The 21,471-nt window shown below is 43.0% G+C and overlaps 1 protein-coding gene across 4 annotated transcripts in view; it reads right to left on the bottom strand.

Annotated features, from left to right (window-relative positions):
- Positions 1–21,471, bottom strand: part of LOC127581461 (flotillin-2) — a 101,806-nt gene that overhangs the window by 53,138 nt on the left and 27,197 nt on the right. For 3 of the 4 annotated variants that reach the window (XM_052035909.1, XM_052035911.1, XM_052035910.1), the window contains exon 2: positions 14,265–14,346. In XM_052035909.1, coding sequence (XP_051891869.1) covers positions 14,265–14,346 — 82 coding nt within the window. Of the gene's footprint in view, positions 1–850; positions 890–14,264; positions 14,347–21,471 lie in introns of all 4 variants that reach the window. The other variant, XM_052035908.1, reaches the window with a different exon arrangement.

The following is a 21,471-nucleotide window of genomic DNA, read 5'->3' as shown; positions in this document are numbered from 1 at the left end:
AGAGGAAATGAAGTTCCTCTGATACAAATCCTTGTGTTCCTCCATTGCTTTCCCTTAAGATTTGGCTCTGAAGTGAAGGACTATCAAGCAAATCCAATGACTTTTCTTGGTAGTTGCTCATCCATTGTACAAGAACTTTGTGAAACTTCCTGCACATCAGCTCAAATGACCTTAAGCTCCAAGGAGGACTCATGAAGCACAGTCACGATTGTCACCTTGATGAAGGCATCAGGCAAATGTGTCCAGATAAGATGAACAGCCAGGTAGTCTGTGAATTAACAGATTGATGTCGTCCAAGACACCCAAAAGAATCCACTTCAAACAAATACATTCATAATCCAATACTTGTAAATATCACCAGGAAACAACATTCTGCTACTGCCAAAAGAAGTGGCCAAAGTTAATGTGGCGAAAGCCTTTAGGAGCATTTTAGAACTCTAATATGTGCAGTCCTCAATGGATTTACATCCTGGGAAATCAGTCGTCATCTCATTGCATGGTGAACATTGCCTCCAGGCTTGTGGGTAGCTCTCAGCTTTTCAAGATAGGATGAACATTTGAAGCTGATTTGTAATGTATTGCACCATCCAAAAGAAATCTAAAAATTACAAGTGCACTTGGTAAACATGGAATTAATAAAACAAAGAATTAGTCTCCAAGGCAATTCACAAAAGGAAATAAAGTACAGATTTCACTTCCACATGCAGAGGAATGGCATTGAATGAACAACATAATGCTATTATAGCCATTCCTGAGATGCTTCCAAATTGTTTTTCTAGCACGTGGCCAAATGCAGTTTGCTTTTAGCATCTGAAAAATTCTTGAGACAACTAATATGCATCATTTATACCTTTATCATTTCTGCTTTTGAAGTCTCTTCAGACGATTTCTGCAATTAAGAGAAAGTGGTTGAGGCAGGTACATTAACAACATTTAAAAGACACTTGGACAGGTACATGGATAGGAAAGGTTTAGAGGGATACGGGCCAAATGGGACTAGCTCAGATGGAAATCTTGGTCGGCATGGACCAGTTGGGCGAAAGGGCTTGTTTCCATGTTGTATGACTCTATGACTCTAATCTGGGGTAGAAACAGAATAATCTTAAATACAGTTGCAAGAAATACTGTTCTTCTTGGTTTAGATGGAAGCTTTTTAATTTCAAGTTGTTGAATGGCAAGTTCTGTAAATTTCAGAGTTGGCTCATTAACGGGAATAATTTCAATTATCAGATTGTCTGCAAAGTGCTCCAGATCAATGAAAAACAAATTAAAGGCAGGCAGAATAAAGGGTCTTTTTCAGGCTGGAAGGATGAAACCAGCAGAGTGCCTAAAGAATTGGTACTTGGACCTCAATTATTTACTACCTATATTAATGACTTTGAAGAGGAAGCAAAGTTTAAGGTATCCAAGTTTGTTGATGAGACAAAAATAGATGGGATGGCATTCTGTGATGACAATATTTGGACTCTGCAAGAGTATATAGACAGGTTGATTGAGTGGGTGAAAATTCAGCGAATGGAATTTAATGCAGAAATATGAGAGGCCATGCTTATCAGCAGGAGGACACAAAATAGAGTTGCAAGAAATACTGTTCTTCTTGGTTTAGATGGAGGCTCTAATTTCAAGTTGTTGAATGGCTTAAGTTCTGTAAATTTCAGAGTTAGCTTGTTAATGGGAATAATATCAATTATCTGTGCTCTCAGACTCAAAAGGCTGAATGGAGAGAGACTGCAGATGAGTACAGAGGGATCTAGGTGTTCTTGTGCATGAATCACTAAAAGGCAGGTGCATGCTAGGGTGGCACAGTAGCGTAGCGGTTAGCGCAAAGCTATTACAGCTCCAGAGACCCGGGTTCAATTCCCGCCACTGTCTGGAAGGAGTTTGTATGTTCTCCCCGTGTCTGCGTGCCCACATTCCAAAGGCGTACGGGTTAGGAAGTTGTGGGCGTGCTATGTTGGCGCCAGAAGAGTGGCGACACTTGCGGGCTGCCCCCAGCACGTTCTCAGTAACAGAAAAAGATGCATTTCACTGTGTGTTTTGATGTATGTCTGATTAATAAATAAATTATCAGGTGCCTCAAGTAGTTTAATAAGCAAATGGCATATTGGCCTTTAGTGCAAGCCTGTTGGGTTTAGAAATAGGGAAGGATTGTTATAATTGTGCAGAGTGTCACACCTGGAGTACTAGCTACAGCCTTGGATCACCTATTTGAGAGACTCCATAATAACAATGGAGACAATCCAGAAAAGATTCACTCAGCTAATTCCAAGGATGAAAGGACTGACCCGTCACTAACAGCTAATAAAAGTTAGATGTGTATGCTTTTGAGTTTAGAACTGAAAGAAGGTGATGTTACTGAAACCTATAAAACACCCTAAAGGGGCATGACAAGATAAATGATAAAATGCTTTTACTAGTGGGAGAGTCTCGAACAAGGGGACACATACAAGATAAAGGGCCAGTCATTTAAAAATTAGTTACATAATAAGAATTTCTTCTCACAGATGGTGGTGGATCTCCAGCTTGCAGAGTTATGGAGGCTGGATCATTGGGCATATTTATAGTAGTAGTAGGTAATTCCTTGATCGTTCAAAAAGTTGAGAGCTGTGTGGAACTGGCCCAGAAGAGAGGAGTTGAGGCCTCTGCAAATCTGCCTTGATCATTACTGAATGGCAGGACAGGCTTGATTGTCCATATGACCTATTCCTGCTCCTACTATAGATTCAGAGTCATGTAGCATGGAAACAGGCCCTCTGGCCCACTCCAACCATCCAGAACCCCTTTGATACTAGTCCAAAACTAATCCCATTTGCTCCCCCCCTCACCTCTCACTGGGTGGCAGAGTCTCAAACAAGCGAACACAACTGAAGATTAGGGGCCAGTTATTTAAAACCAAGGCATGTAGAAATTTCTTCTGACAGAAGATGGTGAACCTCTGGAATTCTCTGCCCTGCTGGTAATGAAAGCAGGATCTTTAGAAGTATTAAAGTGGAGGTGAATAAATATTTGATAGATCGAGGAAGAGAGGGGTATGGAGAAGTGTCACAGAAGAGTAGTTGAGGCCAGCATAGATCAGATTAAACAGTGGGTTGGCTCGGAGGGCCTGATAGCCTATTCCTGCTCTTATTTTGTGTTCTTGTGCTCTAGAAAAAGTCTGAATTCCACGTGGACAGCACCCAAAGTCAGGAATGAACCAGGGTCTCTGGAGCTGCAAGGCTACAGCTCTACCAGCTATGCTGCCCCCAATTTTCTTTTGTTCTCGTGAAAGGCAATTGATTTGAAACACTGAATGCGTTCTTCTTTCCACAGAAGTTGTCCCATTTGCAGAATATTTCCAGCAGTTTTTCTCATTTCCAACATCCACAATATCTTGTCTATTCGAGATGGGGGGGAGAGAGAGAAAAGGGGGGAGAGAGAGAGAGAGAGAAAAGGGGGGAGAGAGAGAGAGAGAGAAAAGGGGGGAGAGAGAGAGAGAGAGAGAAAGAAAAGGGGGGAGAGAGAGAGAGAGAGAGAAAAGGGGGGAGAGAGAGAGAGAGAGAAAAGGGGGGAGAGAGAGAGAGAGAGAAAAGGGGGGAGAGAGAGAGAGAGAGAAAAGGGGGGAGAGAGAGAGAGAGAGAAAAGGGGGGAGAGAGAGAGAGAAAAGGGGGGAGAGAGAGAGAGAAAAGGGGGGAGAGAGAGAGAGAAAAGGGGGGAGAGAGAGAGAGAAAAGGGGGGAGAGAGAGAGAGAAAAGGGGGGAGAGAGAGAGAGAAAAGGGGGGAGAGAGAGAGAGAAAAGGGGGGAGAGAGAGAGAGAAAAGGGGGGAGAGAGAGAGAAAAGGGGGGAGAGAGAGAGAAAAGGGGGGAGAGAGAGAGAGAGAAAAGGGGGGAGAGAGAGAGAGAAAAGGGGGGAGAGAGAGAGAGAGAAAAGGGGGGAGAGAGAGAGAGAGAAAAGGGGGGAGAGAGAGAGAGAAAAGGGGGGAGAGAGAGAGAGAGAAAAGGGGGGAGAGAGAGAGAGAGAAAAGGGGGGAGAGAGAGAGAAAAGGGGGGAGAGAGAGAAAAGGGGGGAGAGAGAGAAAAGGGGGGAGAGAGAGAAAAGGGGGGAGAGAGAGAAAAGGGGGGAGAGAGAGAAAAGGGGGGAGAGAGAGAGAAAAAGGGGGAGAGAGAGAAAATCGGAGGAGAGATAGAAAAGGGGGGAGTGACATACAAGGTGGGAGAGAGAGAAAAGGGGGGAGAGAGAGAAAAGGGGGGAGAGAGAGAAAAGGGGGGAGAGAGAGAGAAAAAGGGGGAGAGAGAGAGAAAAAGGGGGAGAGAGGGGGGGAGAGAGAGAGAGAATATGCAGGACAGCACTTGAGAGGGGCAAACAGAGGTGGGGGAGGGAGAAAAGCCATTAGAGGATGGTGCTTTAAGTGAGGCTATTAAAAAATCCTTGCACTAGGAATAGTGTGTTGCTTCTCTATAGTAATAAAAATGCCCAACTAAATCAAAACCAGAACCAGTAGTGTCCTGTTGAATTTAAAATTCAGTATAAACAGGATATGATAAATGAAATCTAGGGCCAGGACTGCATTTCAAACAAATCCCTGGAGGCTACTTTACATTTCCATTTCTTTGACTGTCTACAAGGGGCCATTTCTGATAAAAAATTAAAGGAGGTTTCCAGGAAAAAAGGTAACTATTAAAATCAAAAACACACGGCTGTCAGTAAATGCTGCTCAAGCAAAGAGCGTCAGTGATCCCTGGGGCACCAAATGTCATTATAGATGGAACCAGAAGTGGGGGGGGGGGAATGGGTTGGTTGCCAAATGGACAATAAAAATAAGTTGGGAGAGAAGAAAATGAATAAAACTAAAACTAATCTGTTGTTGCTGTTAGCAATTCTTCTTAGGCAGTGACTCAGACAGAGGTTTGGCTAATGAAAAAAGATGTCTCCTTATTCTGAGGCCATGCGCTCAGCTCCTAAACTCTCCCAATGGAAACATCCTCTCCACATCCACTCTATCCAGGCCTTATCCACTCTATTCAGACTCAGTCAAATCCTCCCTTGGAATTTTCTCCAGTAATTTCCCTACCACTAACAAGAAGCTCACCAGCCCATCATTCTCCCTAGTCACCAGCCTGTAGTTACTTGGCTTATCCCTGTGACCCTTAAAGAACATCGGCTATCATCTAGAAGATACCTCAGCTGTGGCGAACATGCAAAAATCTTTGATAGGGTCCCAGCTATCTCTTCCCTCGCTTCCCACAGCATCCTGGATTAGATCTCCAGGGCTGAATGAGATCTATCAACCCTGATGTATTCCATGACATCTAACACCTCCACCTTCTTTACATCGACATGCTCCAGACTACCATCACACACTTCCTTCTCCTTGGTGAATACAGATGAGAAGTATTAAATTTAGGATCTCGCCCACATGTCCTGGCTCCACACCTAGATTATCCTTTTAGTCCCCAAAGGGACCCATTCTTTCCATGGCTACCTTCACTTCTGATATACTTATAGAACGCCTTGGGGTTCTCAAATCTTACTTGCCTGTGCATAATTTCATTTAAACTGAGGCTGCATTACTCAGTAGCTACCAAACTGGTTTGACCCAATACTGAAAACCAAAATTTAACAAGCATACACTTTTCCCCACACACCCTCCTCCTTTGCACCCTTTCCCGTTCTTCTCTGAAACCTCTCCACCTTCTTCTGTTCCTCCCCCCCCCCTTCCCACTTACCTATCCCTTCCACCCTGAACCGCCCACTCTCCAACCACGGGATGCTGACCCACTCCCAGGGTGAGGCCATTGTGCTGACTGTTGCCCATCACCTTCCTCAGTCCAAGGAGCTGCACCCTCCAAGGCCTCTAGCCTTACGGAAACTCTCAAAAGGTTTCCTAGGAAACAACCCTGTGGAATCTGGGATCAGTATGGAGCCCTCCTCCATATTGCTACATTTTGAGATTTGATTCAAAAATCGCTTAAGCTAGGGTAACTTTGAGCCTAGATTTATGTCCAAGGAATGAAGCAACTGTGATCTTCAGCTGAAGTGAAAAGACAGCACTTCCAATACTTATCACATTCCAAAATTCCTTAGATTATTGACCAGTTCCCACACGACAAAAGGTAATAAGTGACTCCACTATTTAAGAAAGAAGGGAGAGGAGCAGAGGGATCTAGGGGTTCATATCCACAGATCCCTGAAAGTTGCCTCACAGGTGGATAGGGTAGTTAAGAAAGCTTATGGGATGTTAGCTTTCATAAGTCGTGGGATCGAGTTTAAGAGCTGCGAGGTAATGATGCAGCTCTACAAAACTCTGGTTAGACCACACTTATAGTACTGTGTCCAGTTCTGGTCGCCTCATTATAGGAAGGATGTGGAGGTATTGGAAAGGGTGCAGAGGAGATTTACCAGGATGCTGCCTGGTTTGGAGAGTATGCATTATGAGGAGAGACTAAGGGAGCTAGGGCTTTACTCTTTGGAGAGGAGGAGGATGAGGGGAGACATGATAGCACATCATTGTGGGCCAAAGGGCCTGTATTGTGCTGTACTGTTCTATGATTCTATGAAAACAGAGAACAGACCAGTTAGCCCGACATCAGTAGTGAAAATGCTGGAATCCATTATTAATGAAATCAGTACAAGAGCGCTTAAAAATAACAACAGGATTGCGAAAAGTTGACATGGACTTAGAGAAATCATTTTTGACATCTGTTAAGATGTTTTTTTTGAGGCAGTGACCAGTAGAATAGATAAGGGGGAAACCAGTGCATGTGGTTCAGAAGCCCTTCAATAAGATGCCCCACAGGAGTTATTATACAAAATTAGAACACATGGGATTTGGGGGTAGCATTCTGGTGTGGGCTGAGGTTTGGTTAATGAAAGAGCAAATGGTCATTGTTGGATTGGGAGACACAGGATCTGTGCTGGGACCTCAGCTGTTCACAATCTATAGCAATAATGAGGGGACAAAGAATAATGTATTATTCACCCAGCAGAGCTGGGTGACAATCTGGATCATGAGTGACTGTGGAGCATGAGAAGAAAGTGAGGAATCAGGAGGTGTACAGACAAGATAAGTGAATGGGCAAGAACAAAGCAGGAGGAATGTGGAAAAAAAAATGAAATCATCTGTATTGCCAGAAAAAGTGAAGCTTATTTCTTAATAGGGAGAGATTGAAAGGTGTTGGTGCTCAAATGAACCTGGGTGGCCATGTACAGGAAGCACTGAAGATTAATGAATAAGTAACTCGAAAGGCAAACTGTATGCTGGCCTTTACTGAAAAATTATTTAAGTACAGTAGAGATGTCGTTGCAATTATACAGGAGCCTGGTAAAAATGAACTCTGGAATACTGTGCCCAGTTCTGATCTCTCCACCTTAAGGATATATACCAGTAATAGAGAGATTGCCACCCAGGCTCTCCAGATTGATTTCTGGAATTGTGTGTTTGTTGCTCAAGGAGAGATTAAGCAAACTGGACTGATAACTCAAGTGTTCACAGGGATGTGACGTGAGCTCATTAAAACATATAAAATTCTTAACAGGCCTGAGGTGGATGCAGTGATGATGCTTCCTCTGCCTGGGCTGTCTAGAGCCAGAGGTCACAAGCTTAAATGGGTTGGCCATTCACAATTGAGGCAAAAAATCCCTTTACCCAAAGACTGGTGAATCTTTAGGATTCTCTACCCAACCAAGCTGTGGAGGTTCAATTGCTGATCATATTTAAGTGGACAGATTTCTGGAAGTGAGAAGTTAGTAGTTGCTATTACTATGAAGGTGCTTGGGAAGCTTAAAGGCTGGGGGTAGATAAGTCAACTGGACCAGATAGACTCCACCCCAGGGTCTGAAACAGGGTACTGAATAGGCATTAGCAGTGATCTTTCAACAATCACTAGATTCAGCAATGGTTCCGGAGGACTGGAAAATCTCAAATGTCACTCCACTCTTCAAGAAGGGAGGGAGGCAAAAGACAGGAGATTATAGTCCAGTCAGCCTGACTCCAGTTGTTGATAAGATGTTAGAGTCCATTATTAAGGATGAGGTTTCGGGGTACTTGGAAGCACATTATAAAATAGGCTGAAGTCAACATGGTTTCCTTAAGGGGAGATCTTGCCTGACAAATCTGTTGGAATTCTTTGAGAAAGTAACAGGCAGGATAGACAAAGGAGAGTCAGTGGATATTGTTTACTTGGATTTTCAGAAGTCCATTGACAAGGAGCCACACATAAGGTTGCTAAACAAGATAGGAGCCCATAGTATTACAGGAAAGGTACCAGCATGGACAGAAGATTGGCTAATTGGCAGAAGGCAAAGAGTGGGAATAAAGGGGGCCTTTTCTGGTTGGCTGGCAGTGACTAGTGGTGTTCCCCAGGGGTCAGTCTTGGATCCACTACTTTTCATGTTATATGTTAATGAGCTGGATGACAGAATGGAGGGCTTTATGGCCAAGTTTGCGGATGATACAAAGATAGGTGGAGGGGCAGGTATTGTTGAGGAAGCAGGGAGTCTGCAGAAGGATTTTGACAGGTTGGGAGAATGTGGCAGATGGAATACAGTGTAAGGAAGTGTATGGTCATGCACTTTGGTAGAAGGAATAAAGGCGTAGACTATTTTTCTAAACGGGGAGCGAATTCAGAAATCGCAGGTGCAAAGGGGACTTGGGAGTCCTAGTGCAGGATTCCATAAAGGTTAACTTGCAGGTTGAGTCAGTAGTAAGGAAGGCAAATGCAATGTTAGCATTCATTTTGAGAGGACTAGAATATAAAAGCAAGGATGTAATGCTGATGCTTTATAAGGCGTAGGTCAGACCACATTTGGAGTATTGTAAGCAGTTTTGGGCCCCATATTTAAGGAAGGACGTGGTGTTGGAGAGGGTCCAGAGGTGATTTACAAGAATTATCTGGGAATGAAAGGGTTAACATAAGAGGAGCGTTTGATGGCTCTGGGCCTGTACTTGCTGGAATTTAGAAGGGTGAGGGAGGGGGGATCTCACTGAAACCTACTGAATATTGAAAAGCCTGGATAGAGTGGACGTGGAGAGGATGTTTCCAGTAGTGGGAGAGTCTAGGACCATAGGGCACAGCCTCATAATAGAAGGACGTCCCTTTAGAAGAGAAATGAGGAGGAATTTCTTTAGCCAAAGGGTGGTGAATGGATTTCATTGCCACAGACGGCTGTGGAGGCCAAGTCATTGGGTATATTTAAAGCGGAGTTTGATAGGTTCTTGATTAGTACGGGCATCAAAGGTTACGGGGAGAAGGCAGGAAAATGGGGTTGAGAGGGAAAAATAAATCAGCCATGGCAAATGGTGGAGCAGACTCAATGGGCCGAATGGCCTAATTCTGCTCCTATGTCTTATTATGGCAATCAAAGGATATAAAATTAATGCAGAGAAAGTGGAGGTGTGGTCACAGATCAGCTTTTGTCTCATTGAATGGTGGAGCAGGCACAAGGGTCCGAATGGTGTACAACTATTTGTATTTCTTTTATTATGTTTATAATTTTCTTAGTGTACTACTCAGATAGTGGAATGGATAATTGAACCCACAACCTCTACATGGAGGCAAAGAGCCTATCCACTTAGCCAAGTTAATACAAGTGAATTACACAAAATCACAGCACTGCTACAGATATTTAGAACTCTATCCAGTCTCCTCACATTCCATCTACCTTACTTCAGCTTCTCCCCATATCTTTCCATTGTTTTATGACTTTCATTTTGAAAGACTGCAGATTTGCCTGTGCCTGAGAGTTCCCCAATCTAACCATTCTAAGTGAAGAAATACCCCTTTAGTTCCCTACTGGATTTACCACCAACTATCTGAAATTAACGACTCCTACAGTCTGCAACCAACAGTATGCATTAGAAAATTGCATATGTAGTGTACCAATAACCGTTCTGACAGTTGTGAAATTGCATGGAACTTTGGTAACAGAGCACAATAACTTCCCCCCCCCCACCCCTACAGGAAACAGACTCCAAACTGCCTACAATATCTGAACAGTACCAGAGATATTCAATGTTCAAAAAAGGGAACACAGCCAGGATGAGTGTTTGAACATAGCTCCATCAAGCTACACAAATCAGAAAACTCTCCAAATGATTTGAGAATTTTTAGTGAGGTATCCCATGAGAAGGCAGGGAACCTGGAGTGGAGGACAAGTAGCAGAATGGATTGCTGGTTAGCTTCGAGACACATAGCAAGGAATGGGAGCCGATGACAGTTATTAAACAATGAAGAATGTGATAGTGGTGTTCTGTACTGGGACCACTGCTGTTCACAATGGAATTAAGAAGCTAATTTTATGGTGGGAGTGGGAAGAATAGGTTAATCCCAAGGACTGCAGCAAATTACAGGAGAATGTTAATTCATTCAGAGTGGACAAATAACTGGCAAATAGTTCAACACAGATAAATGAGAAGTAGTGCATTTTGGTAGGAAGGGACAGATCTCATTACTTGGAAGGCACAGGTTTAGGTAGGGTAGAAGATCTTGAAGCAGAAACAAATCACTGAAAGTTACACCACATGTTAACACAGCCATAAATCCTAATGCTTGGTTTAATTATTACTTCTAGAGGGATAGAATTGAAAAGTAGGGAAGTTCTGCTCAATCTATGTTATTTTGGTTACAACTTGGAGTACTGAGTACAGTTCTGGTCACCATATTATGAAAAGGATATAGAGGTATTGGAGTGGGTAGAGAGGATATTTGCAAAATGAACAAGAATTATGAAGGTATATACATCAGGACAAGGAGTAACAGACTGGAAGCATCCGCAAGCAACTTCAACTGGTCTCTAGGGCCAGAGTCAACCACAGGAAGAGTGAGGCTGTGCTCTTTGGCAACAGGCCCAATTAATCCTCCATAACCATCAGCTCCAACTACCTGAAGAGGCTGGGGATCTGGTTCAGAGGAGCCAAAGCTAGAGCAGATAGGCAAGGTCCAACAAACACTGGGAATGTGGAAGCAGAGCTCCATCCCGATGGCAGGCAAGAACCTGGTCACTTAGGTGCAAGGTGCTCTCAGTGTTGCTGTACGTGGCATACACGCTGCTCCTCCACCAGAGCAGTCATCTGAGCAATCTTCCATTTCATCTGGGGATCCAAGATAGAGAGAGTCACAATGCACATCTCCAGAGAACCATACCCAATGTTGCCCTTTCCCTGAAGGTCACCTTTGTACTTGGCTGCATCAAACTGCATAGAACCAAACTACACACGTTCTACCTGTCCAGTGTGCTGAAGGATGAGCATGGCCTCCATGCTGCGGACCATTCAATTCAGTTGGACTCTGCTGCACTACCTGTTCTTCAAAGGAATGTTCCTTCAGAAAAATACCTTTGACCACAAGTCTATCAGGCAGTGGTCAGCTCAGAATGCCCTGTGGAAGGACACAATGGATCTTGTGGGACAGCTTCCCAAGCAGACTGTCAAAACCATTAAACAGAATGCTTCATCTCCATAACTCATCAACAAGCACCAAGATCTCTCTTTGCTGGCAGTGAAAGAGGCCCTCTGTCAGATCCTTGCTGCATGGAAGGAAGTTTATTTTTGAGATAAGAAAGTCACCCAAGTCATCTGTTGGAGATTCAGAATGAATCACACAAATCAGGTCATGATGTACTAGTGTCCAGAAGGGGGAAAAATGTGCCCAACAAGGCCCTCATCCTGATGCCCACCTTGGTGTGATGGTATCAAGCTGTGGGTAGAGCCTAAGTACACAGACACAAAGTGTCACCACATGCTGAAGTTCTACCTATCCCTGGTGTTGTGAAAGATGAGCCTAACCTCGTTATGTGCCACATTCCACTCAGTTGGACCTCAGTGCACTACTTGTCATAGAAATATTTGCAGAAAAGTTTCCGTGAAAAAACATTTATGACCACGAGTCCAACAGTGGTCATCTTGAGATGACTGCGGTGTGAATGAGACAATCATCCACAACCTTGTAAACGACATGTTTGCCAAGAAGGTCCCGACAGGGACTTTGCTGAGGTTCACTCTGAGTAGCTGTGTAACAGAGAATTACATGATCTATGTGTGGGCTGTTTCCAGGGATACCGAGACAAGCATCAACTGCTGTTGGAAGAGCATCATCTCGGTGAAAAAACACATTTTGATCCACTCAAAACTTGCTGGTTTTCCAGTGTAAGCAGATGTCTACAAGCAAATACTCCTGACTGGCATATGCCAAGGTACCAGAGTACGTGCTGAGGGACATAGAGGGAAGCTAGGTGCAGCCATCACAAAGGCTTTGTAGGGAAGGATCAGTTTATGGCCCACCACAACTGAAAACTGAGGTGCTGGACCCTCTGTAACAGCCTTTCAAACATTTCACAGGTGTATTGATGCATTGTAAGAGAATGCATTGAATTGATGGTACAAGTTACATAGAGAAAGATGTATAACAATTACATTTACAGCATATATTATGAACAAAGTGTATTTCGGAAATTAAAAGATTGGGTCTCAGCTCTCTTCAGAAAAAGTGCCTTGGGGTGGGGGAAACAGACTGAAGATTTTGACAGTGGTAGAGAGAGAATGTTTCCCCTTCGTGGGGAAGAGTAGAACAAGAGACCATCAACACAAGATTGTGACCAGGAAATCTGGGAGAGACTTCTTTAACTCAAGCGCAGTGAGAATGTGGAACTCGCTCCCACAGTGGGTGGTTGCGGTGAATAATATTTACGCATTTAAAAAGAGACTCGACAAAAATTTGAGGGAGATAGGAACAGAGATCCACATTGCTGGAGGTAGATGAGGAAAGACACCAGGAAGCTCAAGAACAACATATGCACCGGCATGGACTAGTCGAGCTGAATGGCACGTTTCTGTGCTGTATATCTGGTGTAAATCTGTGCAATATTTAATACATTTATGGAAGAATTGATAAAATACTTGTTTGGATTTTGGGTGGAACTTCGACATGCAAAGACATAAGAGAGCTTGCACACAACGAGATTTAATTTGTCCTTTCTGATTCACCCCTACAAAGCTGCAGCAGTGACAAGATCCCCAAATGCAGGAAACATCAAAAAACTTTCCACTAAAGCATACAATGACAGTAGCACAATTAGAGCAGGAAATATCATTTTGTTTGTTCACATAATCTACAATGAACCAATGGTTTAGGAATGTTTAGGACTGGAGAATGGATTTCTGTAAACTGCCGTTCCAGTGCAGAGAATTAAGAACGTCCTGTATAAGCTATCGAGAAACAGTTCAGCACGTGAAATTCAATACTAGACAGCAAAATGTAAAGGAGTTACATCATGCAGTGAACAAACCAACACAAACACCATCATATCAAATACATTATTCCAAAATGCTTGTAGGGACACAGCTGTTCTTTAATAAATAAAATTTAAAATATTTCCATCAATACATAGCTAAAAAAACAAACTCTGAGTGAGTGAAAGAATTTGGATCCACTTATCTCTCCCAATTATGTTTAAAAATCAGTGATAGGATATGTTTACCTTATCCCTTGTTTGTGAAAGCATCTTCCCAGAACCAAACACAGTCACATTTCCAACAATGACATAACAAAAGGCCAAGTGACCAACTCTGCTTTACACTTATGATTAGCGTTATTTTTATTACAATATATACTGTCTGCACCCATTCCCTTGTTTTCTCGGATTTTAACTTGAACCCAATGATTTAAGTCTGAACTCTTAATTTTACAGCTGGAAAAAATACAATTATTTAATGGTGCCAATAATGCTACACCCCATTCTCATTAAAAGATAGACATTTTAGTTACTTAAATACACTTCCCACAATGTTCAAGGAAACAGGCAGGTCCTGGGTAGGTTGTGTCAATGTTCCATTTTTGTGATTTTGGAATAGTTTTCTCCCATTCCAGCTACCTTATTGAGCTTTTCACCACACTTCTCCATGGGCATTGCATTTTAGTGAAACATTCAACAATATAGGAGGAAATCATTCACAATAGAAATTATATTAGCAAAAATTGCTTACAGCTGATTAGCAGAGAAAAGCTAGAGCCAATCTAGCCCTTAGTGGCATGTCACCATCTGATGAATAACATTGACCAAATTGATAGAAAAAATAAAATGCATCGAGATCACATTTCCTGAGATAGAAATGAATGGAGAGGCTGGCAGCTCCGCCCATTTTCCATAGTTGGTAAGTGATCATCTGCACTGGGTAAAAGATGACACTTTACATTTCATTCCCATCAAATATTCATTTACACAGCTTCTCTCATACCTTGGAAAGGAAGAAAGAGAGGAAAGAGAGTAGAGAGAGAGTCCTTGCCTGTCTCACCTCTGTGTCTGTGAGACGCACCACCAGGCCCAGGCCCATCCCCCAATGACATACTGCTTTTGGTCTGATCCACAGCAGCCACCTAGAAAAAAGAAAGAAGGACTTAGTCACAAAGTTGAACCACTTTCAAAAGGAACTTTAAACTCCTGTAAGCCCACCGCAAAACTTGGTGTGAACCAAGGCATTAACACAGCCACAAAGGAACAGTGACACATGATCAAGGTTCATGTGCCATCTTTCTTTTCATTTCAAAAAATAAACTTTACACATAAATATATTCAAGAAATACAAGGACAGTTCATGGTTTCCTTTGCCTTCATGGTATCATCCAGTCTATACGTTCTAGAGTTATCAAGTCAATACATTTGTACTGTCACCAAGTTAATATATTCTAAGTACAAAGCACCAATGCCACTCATGTGGCCTCTAAAGTATATACCCTTCAAGTGTTTGTGGCACTGTTACACCGGACCCAGCCCCTCAGTGCACAGTCTAACTTTAGATTGAAGTCCTTCCCCGCAAACCTTTGCTTTGGCTGTACCAAACTTCAGTGTGTCCTTTAATACATACTTCTGTAGCCTGCTATGTGCCAGATGGCAGCACACATTTCAGACATCTCACTGCACTGAAAGACCAACAAGTTTCAGATAGACCAAAGGGCATCTTTCATCGAGTTGATGATCTTCCAGCAGCGCTGAATGCTTGCTTTGGTATATGTCCCTAGGAACAGCACATAGGTCAGAGAGTCCCTTATTATGCAGCTACCTTGACAAAGACCCTTGCTTCCTTTTCTGGACCTTCTTTACAAATGCACAGTCCACGAAGAGGTGGATGATCGCCTCATCCAGTCATTGAGGGCAGCATGTGTTGGGAGTGAGACTTTAACCATGGAGGAAGGATCAGAAAGAGAGGGTCCCTCTCACTGCCAGTCGTGAAGTCTTGGTGTAGTTGGCGAGTTCTGTTGATGAGGCATTCTGCCAAATAGTTTTGACAACCTGCTTGGGAAGCCACCGTGTCCTTCTCTCACAAGAAGAATGCATGATGGACTTGTGGCCAAAGGCTTTTCTCAGAAGGAAATTTTCTCTGAAAGAAAGGTAGGGCAGCAGACTCCAACTGAATAGGATGTTAAGCAGCAACAAGACCACGTCCATCTTTTGCAAACCAGGAACAGGTTGAACATCACCTTGTGCTTGAGTACTTCAGCTCCACACATAGCTTGATGCAGCCACACACACACACACACACACACACACACACACAAAGGTGGCCATCCGGATAAGGACAATGTTGGGTATGCTTTCCACCCACCCCACCATTCACTGGAGACTTGCGGATCGCGACCCATTGGACATGCTTCATCTTGGATCTTCATGTGAAATGAAGGTGCTCAGCTGAGGGCTATTGAACCCCACAAAGTTCCTTCACTTTTAATGAGGTCATGGCAAACCTGTAAATTTTGCAAAGAACAATCACTAGGGAGATGGAGCTCGTTGACAGAGGCACCAATCAAAACAGCTCTGGAAAATTCCTCCTACGTGCTTCTCGTTATTAGGGTAGACAATCTCTGCAATACTCCTAACACCACCTCTGCAGAGATAGTTCTGCATCTTTGAAAAATGGATCGAGAAATATGTGTTATTAGCATTATGAAGCCATTGCTTATTCATATGACTCAACAAATGCCTTTTGAAGGGCATTTAAATAAAACTCTGAAAATTCAGTGGAATATTTCACACCAACATTCCATCAAACTGCTTCAGGCTCATTGAGCAACAGTGAATTCTTAAGCAACCAATCAGACTCCACCTACCAATGTGCAATTCTTCACAAACCTTTATTCCCAGTACTTTCCCCTGATACAATGATCTTATTACTACACAGCATCTGGAGTGTGAGTTGGATTCATCAGAACTTCAGATCAATTCTTTCTTTTTCAATCTTTTTATTAATTTTCCAATTAGTACAAAATAATATGAGTAATTATACATCTGGTGTAGAGAGATCTGGATAACAATCATAACATTTAATATATATAATCACAAGGAGTAAAAAAAGGTAATCTAGACCTCCAGTTCTCTAAGTGAACGACTACAAAAGGAAAGATTGAAAAGAAATGAAATTTAATTATATGAAAGAAGAAACCCCAAATCAAAAAAAATTAATAATAAACCAAAAAAACCAAAAACTTCAAAAAAAATTGGACTGATATTTCTTCAATTAAAAAGAAAAATAATATTATGTCGTCAACTCCGCTCCTCTGCATTCAAGGGTTATTGAAAGGGATCTGAAAAAGATCAGCTTATATCATATGGAAATATTGAACAAATGGACTCCAAACTTCCTCAAATTTAAGCGAAGGATCAACAGTACCACTCCTAATTTTTTCTAAGTTTAAACATGCTATGGTTTGAGAAAACCACTGAAAAGTGGTGGGAGGTATTGGATCCTTCCATTTGAACAAAATGGATCGCTTAGCTATTAATACGACAAAGGTGATCATACGGCAAGCAGAAGCAGATAAATGGCGAGATTCCATCATTGGTAACCCAAAAATTGCAGTAGTAGGTGGAGGTAAACATTTTGGTGAAGCACATTTGTCAGCAGAAGCTCACCTGAAGTTAAGCATGATGTCAGGGTTGTAATCCATCTGCGACACAGACAAAATCAGTGTACAGTGAACAGGGGTTGTGGTGGGGGCTGAAGGGAATAGGCTTGGCCTTCACATTATGTAACTGGAGGAAATTTCACATCCTGGAATGGATTTGGACAGTCAGACAAATCACACACACATTGGAGCCACTAACAAAATACTGGAGGAACTCAGTGGGTCAGGCAGCATCTATGGAGGGAAATGGACAGTCAATGTTTTGGGTTGAGACTCTTCACCAGGACTCTAACACTATGGAGATGTTGAGAGAGGCAAGATAGAGTTGGGTTCATCAACATACACGTGGAAAGCCACGGAGAAATTTAATATGTAGAGATGCACAGTGATAGGCCATTGGCCCCAGTCAGTCTCACTTACCATCTGACCTATATAAAACCAATCAATTTATGAGACAGAAGAGGGGAAGGCTTTCTCCCTCTGCAAGACCAAGAGATTATGTTTCTTATAAGCTCCCTTTTGTTTTAAAGAAATGGTGTTCCTAATGAAAATATACTGCAGGCTGACAGTTCATCATTGTTGACCAATCTTAATTGTAACCCATGCTGCAGTTGTTTTTACTATAATTACAAAATGAATATTTGATATTCCATTTCAGCATCACCGACTAGACAATAAAGTGCTTTGAAATCCAGGGAATACAAAGAAGTTGCTCGTTTTGACTATTTGTAGATGACTAATCTTAAACTGATTTGGATCCACTTCAGCTCTAAATCAGAGATATAGGTGAACCATGAGGGAAAAGTTTTTAAGAAAAAAGATGAACAGGAACCCAGCCATGAACACCATAAGCGTATGTACTGAACACGCCAGAGTGTCTCTTCAACAATCCCCATGTACTTTCTACGCCAATGGAGAAAGGGCTTAGAGCCTGGGGTTCCAAAGCAAGACCCTGGACCCTTGAAGTATTAGCGCAAGCTAAAAAAAACTAGTTGGGCTCATTTGATCTTGATCCATTTTTCTGTACTTGTTCACAAAGCCCTATATGCACTGTTAATACTTAAAACGTCGGCAGCTTTCTTCTGTTAAGCTGATGGAAATTTTCAATAATGGGGATACACTGGGTGTGTTAATATTTATGGGCAACATCCAGATATAAAAGTTTAAAGAACATTAACTCAGAGAAAGTTGGCAGTTAAAAGGAACTTGGAGCGAGAAGCACGAGAGTACAAGGACATACAGTGGCATGCAAAAGTTTGGGCACCCCTGGTCAAAATTTCTTTTACTGTGGATAGCTGAGCGAGTAAAAGATGACCTGATTTCCAAAAAGTTAAAGATTTCTTTAATATTTTAAGATTACTTCTTTATTTCCATCTTTTACAGTTTCAAAATAACAAAAAAGGAAAAGGGCCTGAAGCAAAAGTTTGGGCATCCTGCATGGTCAGTACTTAGTAACACCCCCTTTGGCAAGTATCACAGCTTGTAAACGCTGTCTGGAGCCAGCTGAGAGTCTTTCAATTCTTGTTTGGGGGATTTTCGCCCATTCTTCCTTGCAAAAGGCTTCTAGTTCTGTGAGATACTTGGGCCATCTTGCATGTACTGCTCTTTTGAGGTCTATCCACAGATTCCCGATGGTTTTTAGGTCAGGGGACAGTGAGGGCCATGGCAAAACCTTCAGTTTGTGCCTCGAGGTAGTCCATTGTGGATTTTGAGGTGTGTTTAGGATAGTTATCCTGTTGTAGAAGCCATCCTCTTTTCATCTTCAGCTTTTTTTTTTTACAGACAGTGTGATGTTTGCTTCCAGAATTTGCTGGTATTTAACTGAATTCATTCTTCCCTCTACCAGTGAAATGTTCCCCTTGCCACTGCCTGCAACACAAGCCCAAAGCATGATCGATCCACCCCCGTGCTTAACAGTTGGAGAGGTGTTCTTTTCATGAAATCCTGCACCCTTTTTTCTCCAAACTTTCCTGCATCCTCACCACAAAATTCAGCGTCAGAAGTTTGCAAAGGAACATCTAAACAAGCCTGATGCATTCTGGAAACAAGTCCTGATGGACTGATGAAGTTAAAATAGAACTTTTTGGCCGCAATGAGCAAAGGTATGTTTGGAGAAAAAAGCGTGCAGAATTTCATGAAAAGAACACCTCTCCAACTGTTAAACACGGGGGTGGATCGATCATGCTTTGGGCTTGTGTTGCAGCCAATGGCAAGGGGAATATTTCACTGGTAGAGGGAAGAATGAATTCAGTTAAATACCAGCAAATTCTGGAAGCAAACATCACACCATCTGTAAAAAAGCTGAAGATGAAAAGAGGATGGCTTCTACAACAGGATAACGATCCTAAACACACCTCAAAATCCACAATGGACTACCTCAAGAGGCACAAGATGAAGGTTTTGCCATGTCCCTCACAGTCCCCCGACCTAAACATTATCAAAAATCTGTGGCTAGACCTCAAAAGAGCAGTGCATGCAAGGTAGCCCAAGAATCTCACAGAACTAGAGGCCTTGTGCAAGGAAGAATGGGCAAAACCCCCCCCAAACAAGAATTGAAAGACTCTCAGCTGGCTACAGACAGCGTTTACAAGCTGTGATACTTGCCAAAGGGGGTGTTACTAAGTACTGACCATGCAGGGTGCCCAAACTTTTGCTTCGGGCCCTTTTCCTTTTTTGTTATTTTGAAACTGTAAAAGATGGAAATAAAGAAGTAATCTTGCTTAAAATATTAAAGAAATGTGTCATCTTTAACTTTATGCCTTTTGGAAATCAGGTCATCTTTTACTCGCTCAGCTATTCACAGTAACAGAAATCTTGACCAGGGGTGCCCAAACTTTTGCATGCCACTGTAGGTCTCGGGACTTGTTGGTGAGTTTCACTGAGCAGGAGCCGGGACTTGGAGCGAGAGTATAAAGAATGTAGTCTCAGGACTTGCTGCGAGTTTCACTGAACAGGATCCTAAAAGAGGCACATTTGCAAATTGTTAGTTAATAATTGATTGGCTAATTGGCAGCAGCCAATAAAAAGTTAGGGTCAAGGAGAGTGGCCATTTTGGAGTGGACCAGTGTTAGGGTTGGGAGTTGAGGCTTTGGCATGAAGAGGTGGAGTAAGTGCCCCTGGTGTGGGGAGTGAGAGAGCTCTTTAGGAAAAGAGGCTGCAGTAAGAGGACACAGGTAAGGTTTTGAGTGCAGCCTTGCTGACAGGAGAAGTGTCGAGGCTTTGGCTTGGGAGGCTACAGTGAGTGACGGTGAGGTTCAGGCAAGGTCTTTTGGTCTTACTGCACAGTTAGAGCAGTGGAAATGGCAGTTGGGGCAGTGGTATGCTCCTCTTGTGGGATGTGGGAAATCAGGGAGACCTTTTAACTGCCAACTTTCTCCTCCTGATGACTGCACCTGTGATTCTTACAGACTGTGTTAGGGAACTGGAGCTGGATGAACTCTGGATCACTTGGGAGGCTGACTGGTTGATAGACAGGAGTTACAGTGAGGCAGTCACACCTAGGTTGCAGGACGCAGGGTCACTGTCAGGAGAGGGAGAGGGAACAGGCAGGCAGTGCAGTGGCCATTCTCGTCAATAACAAGTTTACTGCTTTGGATACTGTTAGGGGTACAACTTACCAGAGGAAAGCCACAGTGGCCAGGTCTATGGCACTGTCTGGCTCTCAGAAGGGAAGGGCTGCTGGGATGGAGGAAGAGCGATAGTGATAGGGGATTCATTGTTAAGGAAACAGATTGGAGATTCTGTGGACAAGAATGAGACTCCTGGGTGGCATGTTGCTTCCCAGATGCCAGGGTCAGAGACATCTCAGGTAGAGTCAACAGCATTCTTAACAGGGAGGGTGAGCAGCCAGAAGTAGTGGTACACATTGGTACCAATGACAGATAGGAAAAGGGATGAGGTCTTGAAGAGTGAATACAAGGAGTAAGAAAGGAAGCTAAAAAGCAGGACCTCAAGGGTAGTAATCTCTGGACTGCTACCTGTGCCACGCACCAGTGAGGGCAAGAACAGGAAGATATGGCAGATGAATGTGTGGCTGAAGAGTGCAGGGTTTCAGATTTGTGAATCATTGGGATCTCTTCTGGGGAAAGTACGACCTGTACAGAAGGAATGGGTTACACCTGAACTCAAGGGGGACCAATGTCCTTGTGGGCAGGTTTGCTAGAGCTGTTTGGGAGGGTTTAAAAATAGGTTGGCAGGGGGATGGGAACCAGATTGTCAGGTCAGATGGAGCAGTTGGTGTAAAGGTAGATGCATTGTGCAGAGACTGAGGAAGGACAGGTAATGGATAGGTCAGAAATGCAGTCAGTTGGACAGGTTGAAGTGCATTTACTTTAATGCAAGAAGTATTAAGAATAAGGGTGATGAACTTTGAGCATGGATCAGTACATGGAATTATGATGTTGTGGCCATTACGCAGACTTGGCTCTCACAAGGGCAGGATTGGCTGCTGGATATTCTGGGGTTTAGATGCTTCAAAAGGGACAGGAGCAGAGGTAAGAGGTGGGGGAGTGGCTTTACTGATCAGGACAGTGTCACAGCTGTAGAAAGGGAGGATGTTGTGGAGGGATAGTTGAGTCAGTGTGGGTGGATGTCAGAAATAGG

This window comes from Pristis pectinata, chromosome 21, assembly GCF_009764475.1.
Source record: "Pristis pectinata isolate sPriPec2 chromosome 21, sPriPec2.1.pri, whole genome shotgun sequence".
NCBI lineage: Eukaryota > Metazoa > Chordata > Chondrichthyes > Rhinopristiformes > Pristidae > Pristis > Pristis pectinata.
This window is presented reverse-complemented; position numbering and strand designations above follow the sequence as displayed.